General features: G+C 35.6%; 1 protein-coding gene across 3 annotated transcripts; it reads left to right on the plus strand.

The window, feature by feature from the left end:
- The first annotated feature begins 385 nt into the window (after positions 1–385).
- On the plus strand, positions 386–3,028 carry LOC149954226 (vacuolar protein sorting-associated protein 8 homolog). Of its 3 annotated transcripts, none has more exons than XR_016480100.1 (6): positions 386–475; positions 539–648; positions 723–824; positions 891–1,003; positions 1,060–2,384; positions 2,834–3,028. XR_016480100.1 is itself a non-coding variant. In XM_090170299.1 (5 exons), the coding sequence occupies exons 3-5, from the start codon at positions 765–767 to the stop codon at positions 1,145–1,147; spliced, it is 261 nt and encodes an 86-aa protein (XP_090026425.1). In that variant the 5' UTR covers positions 386–475; positions 539–648; positions 723–764; the 3' UTR covers positions 1,148–3,028. The 3 variants fall into 3 exon arrangements, 1 of the variants encoding a protein (XP_090026425.1); XR_016480101.1 differs by having other exon boundaries at positions 1,060–1,949; XM_090170299.1 differs by having other exon boundaries at positions 1,060–3,028.
- The last annotated feature ends 4,900 nt before the right edge of the window (positions 3,029–7,928 follow it).

Below are 7,928 nucleotides of genomic sequence, written 5' to 3' on the forward strand. Positions count from 1 at the left end.
AGGTTTCAAAAGAAAAATAATTTCTTGTTATTTAAGAATGAGAATTTATTATGCGGTTATTTTCATCAATTGGGATATATCCGAGGAACGGGAAAAAAACAAGAAAAAGAAAAAGGGCAAAAAACCAAACACCAAATTGCTAAAAGTAGCACATTTAGGTTGTTGAAACTTTAGAGGTACACTTGCAACCTATTGTTATGGCCTTCAATCTTTGAATTGTTGCATCACTAGCAATTAATTACGCAACTAACAAAAACTCAGGATGTGATTGATTGCGGTAATTTCTTTTCAACCTTCAAGCTTGACTACTGACATTACAAATGACAATTTGATAAAAGGAAGTTCCATCTTTCTAATTAGTTCAATCTTCGGCTTTCTCAAGGATGAAAAAAAAAAATCAACTATTACAGAGGATGGATACAAAGGATCAAATGATTCGAGATCAAAAGAGGAACGCTCAATTACTTTAAAGATGGTGTGTGTACTGTGTTATGTCCATTATATTCTTGAATAATATTTTTTGTTTTGTTTCTAACAGTCAAGGGTTCAGTGAGTTGTCCCTTATCAAGCTATTCTCCAATACCATGGTTTGAAACACCAGTAGATACCAATAATGGGGATTCCTCCATCTCTAATGTTCTGGTTATTGTAAGTCCTTTTTTAATTTTTTTTATCTTTCTATTTGCAACATTTTATATTGTATACAATAAAATGTTTGCAAGGCTTTTGAAGAACATCAATTCAACACCGAGTCTGGAACTGCTATGAAGCAATGCTTAGTTGACATGTTGTTGCAAATCATGGTTGTCAGTGAAGCCTTTTTGGTATTTATGTCGTGATAAAATGAAATATTTTCATAATTGCCAGTAATACAAATATTTTTTCATTAGCCTTCGGCTGTTGGAGCGCTCTTCACATTCCTAGCCAAAAGGGACCATGCTATTATCGTGAATGGGATGTTATTCAAGCAGGTTCTCGAGTATCTAACAACACCAGATGATCTGTAATTTGTGTAGAAAACCTTTAACTACCGAATATAGACAAGTTGTGGCCTTTCAGTATGGACACGGCTTTCGCTTGTTTGGAAGGATTGAAGCAACCATGTGCTAGTGACGCAATGTGCTCAACCAGAAATTGTTATTGTTAGAAATGCTAACCTATTGACCGTCACGTGTTTAAATAATTTTTTTTTGCATCGAATCTTTCAACGAACCGCTAATAGACTCTCTCAGTCAACCAATTCAATGGACAACAAATCGGCGAATCAAGGAGTGTCGGGTTCTAAGTTTCAAGCCATTTCAACCACATTGGCCTCTATTGTAGGAATGAACCAGTTTCAAGTGCAAAAACAGCTTTTCAACGTAGAAGAGCTTTCACTAACAGTTACATTTCAGTGAAAATCTGAAGATAAAGCGGAGTTGATGTTTAACCAGAAATTTGACTTTGTAAAGGATCCCAGAGAACCTGACAAACTTCCTCCCTTGCATGACTGGTATAAAGATGAATTGTGGCAGCTTGTAAGTTTACAAAGATTGTTTGAGTGATAAAGAACCATCTGAATGGCAAGAGCAGAAATCCTTCACTCACATAACCAGTGGTGCAATCCAAGCTTTAAGAGCACCAAGTCTGTAATACAAATTCTATGAAATTTTCTGTAATTTCCCTCTAGTCTCCAGTAGCTTAAACGCTGGATAATTTTTTTACTCTTTTCATTGATGTGAAGCACCAGCAGCTTTTATCGTCTCATTAAACCATTATTTGAAGCTAAACTACAAAATGAATGTAAAATCGTGGAAATGGCTTGGAAATACACTTAATCCTTATTACGAGGGCAAAACTTCAGTAATTATTATTATTTCAAACCTTGGGTCAATGGAATTTTTGTCACTTCAACACTGGAGGCATAACTGATCCAAGATACATAGATGATATTTTAGAAGCTGTTGGAGGTACTGTTATTTATTTAATAACAGCTGATGGAAGTATTGAATGTCAAGACATACCCGAAGAACAAAGAGGACTGCTTACTATCTTAATTATGCTGAAATAGCTACTATTTTGCATATATTAGCAAAGAATGGCAGTATCTATATTGAAAAGGCTCTCTTCAAAGAAAATTGCATTCCAAACCACTTTAAGCAGCAAATATTGCAATGCCGTCAGTGTTTTAAAAAAATTACAGGAATTTTTTTCCCTGACTGACAGTAAAATAGTTTTTGACAAACGATAAAAAATTAATCACTGATTTAAAATTTCATGGATTGCGGAGCGCATAGCCATGGCGAACTGTTGGAGATGAGCATCGCAAAGATCATGATGTTCTTTAACATATGTTAAAATCATAAAGGCCAAGTTTCTAATTACACGTTCTGACTGATTGGATTGTGGGTGGTATACGGCAATAAACCGTTGCTTAACTTCTAATGTTTCTCATTTGTTCAACTGTTCATAAGGCCAACTACTCATTCAGCACCTTGTCTCGAACAATTAATTTGTCGAACTGGTCACCCAACTACTCATTTGCCCCCTGCTCCTAAGCCCTACTGCTCATTCTGAAGCCTAATAACACTAACAATAGTATACCTACCATTACCTAATTTACTGAACCTAGCAAAACTAACCTAAACAACCGTAACTAACCTATTTAACCTAACCATGGACGAATTGACCTAACCAACTGTTCATAAACCCAACTATTCATTTGTCCACCTGAAATGAGAAGTCTGAAGTCAGTCATCTGAGTCAATTAATCTTTGACAGTTGGAGAAATGATATATAATACAAATGAGTGTTTGCTACCCATAACCTCTTGGATTTATTTATTTATTTATAGGTTATCTACAAAGCCTTACCCTGCCCATTTTATACCATTGGAATAAAGTAAAGATAACAACGAGAATGAAAAAACTTTGGACGGAATAAAATGCACTCTCCAATACTGTAAAGATCAAAGAAAAAACTACCTATATAAATTCAACAAATATCATAATTTTGGCTTCGTCACAAATACACTTTGCGTTTGGGAGTTTTTATGAAAGATTTTAGTGAAAAAATATTATTTATCTAAACAATTACCAAAAAAACCTCCAATTATATAATTATAATCTCCTTTAAATAATTTGTGTAAATTACATAAAAGTAATTAATTTATTTTGTACTTGCATTAAACCATAATGCAAAAAAAATATATGTTTTGAATAAAATAACTTTAAAAGTGGAAATATTTCTGATTTATATAATATAATTTAAACGAAATTTTACAAGGCCAATAACATAAATTCTATGTTACTTATGATAATATTATAATTGCCGGAATGGTGTCAGAAATTTTATTTTAGTTTCTTGCCTCGAAACTACGTGGCGCTGGCGTTTTAAAATTGTCAATAGCGACCAACAGATGTCAGGATTTTTAGTTCTTTGCCTTGATACTAGGTGGCACTGGTGGTTAAAGTTGTCAACCTTTTTGAAGGCCTGAGAGTCCAGTCTATGTAGCGATAGCTTATATAGTCTTTGCACTTCACCTTGAAAAACAAGCCCCTCCTTCTCCGATGGCCAACTCGCGTCATAGCGTTTTCCATTTGATTGCTCGAGATTCGCTCCGAATCTGCCTCTGACGTCATAGCAATCGACTAGAGTAAAGCCAAAGGTCCAGCAACAAACACAAGGAGAACGTAGCTAGCTAACACGCTAACGCCAGCCTTGGAAATAAGGATTTATTTTAAACTGGTCCTTATGACCAGTGACCCCCTAGCATATGAATTATTAAACTGATCCTTAAGACCAGTGACCCCCTAGCTTATTAATTATTAAACTGGTCTTATATAAAATGTTCTAATGTCATTTATAAGCCTAAAAAAAACATATACTACATGTTTCGAAGTTATATTATGTTGGTAACATTAACTTTACACGTATTCAAAATAGTTAACTTTATTTTATGAGTACCACAAGAATAGTACAATATAGTACTATCTCACCTAAGACCAAGGTTAATAAATTTTAGGCTATAAAAGGTTGCCTCGATACGCTGTGGTTGCTAAGGGCTAAGGTTGGTAACTTCGTTGCTAACGAACATCGTGACGTCAGTGAGATGAGATCCTATTAAAAATCAATGGCATCTCATCTGGGTGACGTCAGCAACAGACGAATTTTGGAGGCAATCCCAAAATTCTTTCAAACCGTTTCTCGATCGAGACCCCGTTGATCTAAGACTACTACCATAGCCTAGAAGACCCTCGTAATTTACCGTATTATCTCTCTTTCTCTTGGCCCCGTAACTCCAGAGTCTCCGGTCCGTTACCGCATAGCCAGGTAGCCTACCGTACTCCAGGGAAAGCGAGACTAGAGGATTGAGGGTTTGAGGCCAGAGGGGGGTTAGACAGTTCGACTCGTTCGAGAGATGAGAGCGAAGGGACTCTACATAAAACCTCGACGTGCGGCCGCGGCGGTAGTAAGCGGAGTCGCTGTACATATAAATCCAGTGAATAGGGAAATCAAATTAAATTGATATAAACCTTAAATTAATAGGCCATCTCCTATTATTTGGAATTATTAATCTGGTCACCTTCTGTTTTTTTGTTATTATTTCGAATTAATAAACTGGACACGGTGACCAGTGACCCCCCAAATTTTGAATAAATAAACTGGTCTGAGCAATTAATTAACTGGTCTTTGACCACCTGACCACCGTTATTTCCAAGGCTGGCTAACGCCGTGTTGTCACTTGTGTACAAATTTCATTGGAAGAGCCTTTGCGCTGAAAGTTTTACGGGCGGGGGGGAGAAGACATTTTCCGAAATTTTTCCCTTCCGACGGCAACAGGCGCTATAGCGTCTACCACGGCTAGAATTACAATTACGATTTCGGTTGCCATGGTTACGTGGGACCTGTTACTTGAGTTAAAAAGGATCGTGTTGGCAGAATAAAATTATTTTTAAATAACTTCAAAGGTTTGTTTGTTACGAGTAATCATACATTTCAATTTCACATCAGATTCACGAAAAAATTAAATTGCAATATAGTTGCCACCTTTAGAGACAGATGCCGCCACGGTAGAACGATAAAGTTGATAAAGTCTCCTTATTGAACGAAATTGGTCCCCCGCCAGCCAAGTTGTACCAAAGATAATTTAAAATCGTACCCTAGATTCGAAATCACTCTCTCGCGCGTTGCCGATAGCGTTTACCCACTTCCCGCCGGAACTCAGAAAAAATTCGCTCCATGGTTTGCGCCTTACCGCAACCGATGGAGCCCGATTTTTCTGAGGTCACGTGCCGGAAAAGGGTAAACGCTTCGTAACAAAACCACCAATGGGAAAGCTCTAAGTATTCGAATCTAGGGTACGAGTTTAAATTATCTTTGGTTGTAACTCTACTTATTCCCAACTGAATGGCGTCTACGGTCTAACCAATGAAAAATGTACGACTTTTGACGGGTTGCGTTCTCCTTGTGTTGGATGCCAACCATAGATATAGGAAACGTATATAAATTAAGGTCTAGATAAAATATTTCAAAGGGAGTGAATACGGAGGTGACAGCTAGCAGAAATGCGTAATTTCTGCAGGCTATCCTTATAAGGCGCTATCTATCGGTAAGAAAGCTCGTGCTATCGTCGCGAGAGCCATTGTCTCATGCTTAAAAATTATACTAAAAGTCACCAACAGATGGTGTCTAAAGACTACGGCCTGCGGAAAGGTCAAGCACTTAGTACTAAAATCGAGGGGTCCGTCACCAAAGTTGGGCACTATCATATCTTTTGATTGTTTTGGTACTTGATATGATAGGGAATCAAAATATCATTTTTGATAGTGATCTATCATCGATTTAAACTTCTAAATGATTTATTGAGTTGAAATCTCGGTAAAGGCTTTAGTTTTTTGATAGATTTGACGAAAATTTACCCAAAAATTTATAGATTTTCACTTGAAAGGAGTACTTATCCTAGTTTAAAAAATTACGAAAAAAATGATGCGACCTGCGTTTTTGGGATAAATATTGAAATTTTGAAATATGTTTTTCACGCCATCTCTTAGTAAAAATTTCAAAATTTGATAGTTACGATATGAAAAACTAAAGTTTTTATAGAAAAATTTATTCCTGTACTATAAAAATTTTAAAATTATCTTCTATAAAATTTATTTGACGATTTTTGATAGTTTGATTTGAAAGATTTAATTTACCTTTAAAAAGAGTTGAAGCATGCAGAAAAGGCGAGAAAAGGGCAGATATTAAGGATGATGATGTGAACCATGTGACTGTTTTTTTTAACTTCAAACCGTTTCCTCCCTCCTCAAAGTGGGGGGATGAAGGAAGAGAGGAGAGGGTTACACGGATTTCTTTATGTCTCGCTGCAAACGTGAAAAGGCCGTGAGGTGAGTCAACTGAGGGGGTATTATCACGTGACGGTTAAAGGCCAATGGGACGTTTCGAAAGTTCTATCGAAAGTTTTAGTTTTGGATTTGTTTTTGATTTATAGAATGTTTGCATCGCATTTTTACTTATTACCTGATTTACCTCATAATTATCGTTTTATTAACTGGAAGAGGCTGGGGCGGTACAATGTCAAACCCCATGTGAAAGCTATTGAGCCTATTGTGCTATATATCTACTAAACAAAGCATTTGTGATTATCATTATTTCGCAAACGAGGAATTAAAATTGATTGTTTTGAAAAAAATATTTAATTATTTCGCTTTATATTATTTTATTTGATAAAATTTAAAAAATAATAGTATTGATTCGATAGGTTAATAAATAACATTGCATTGGTATGATTGATTTGATAGGCTAGATTATAACATATTTCATTGATGAGTTTGATTTGATAGGATTACAAAAAAAAATTTATTTATAGCTTTTTATCTGAAAAAAATTGATATGAGAGAAAAATTTATATGTAGAATCAGAGAGAATTTAGATAGGGAGAAGAAAGATGGGTTCAGAATGTAGCTCACAATACCACGTGATCAAAAAAACTGGCCAGGTTGATTTCCGGTTTCACGATTTTGTAACCGCCCCGAGAGGCGGGGTCATTATTTGAAATTTGGCTGGAAAACGTATTTGCAACGAATAAATTATGTCGTTTCTCTTGAGAGGTAAATATTTATCAACTATTTACACTGGAATATTAAAACTTCACTATAAAGTATGTTTAAAATATTTTTCGTTCAAAAAACTTTTTCGGTTAAAATAAAAAAACTTGGTTCGGAAACGAACAACCAATGACTGCCAAGAGAGATAAATTCTCTCTGCTGCCAATGAAAATAGAGAAATAAATTTGTTTTTAAGGTATTGTCACGTGACCGGAAGAAGACCTGGCCAGAAATTCGAGCAACGGCCGCTCGTAGGAGCGACATTATGGTTTGTACTAATAAAGGCTAGCCTTCTTCTCCCTATCTAAATTCTCTCTGGTAGAATGCAAAAAAATATATAATTGATAGTTACCAATAAGTCATTAAGGAAAAAATTGATACTGATACGATCGTAAATTTTCAACTACTAACTTTACGCGAGTAAATTTATATATAGACACAAAATCTCGGAAATTTTATTTATTCATTGAGAGTTTACCGCCATCTATTGAATCTAAATCGCAAAAAATCTATTCTTTAAATATTTCAAATAAAAAAAAATGAGAGAAAATTGATAGCATCGCCATCTACTATATTTTGATAGGAAAAAATTTATCTGGAAAAGTGTGCCCAACTTTGTCCGTCACTTCGAGGAATCGTGTACGAGATTCCGAATCAAGGAATCTGGAATCAAGATTCTTGATTCTGCTAAGATTCTTGATTCTAGCCAGATTCCGTGATTCCGCCATGATTCCTTAATATTCCGTGATTTCACTCTTGATTCTTTGATTCTTATTTGATTCCGTGATTCTTGTTCGGCTACACACTTGTACAAGGTTCCTTGACTCCTCTATTCGC

Source organism: Leiobunum rupestre, chromosome 3, assembly GCF_980474605.1.
Source record: "Leiobunum rupestre chromosome 3, qqLeiRupe1.1.hap1, whole genome shotgun sequence".
Lineage (NCBI taxonomy): Eukaryota > Metazoa > Arthropoda > Arachnida > Opiliones > Sclerosomatidae > Leiobunum > Leiobunum rupestre.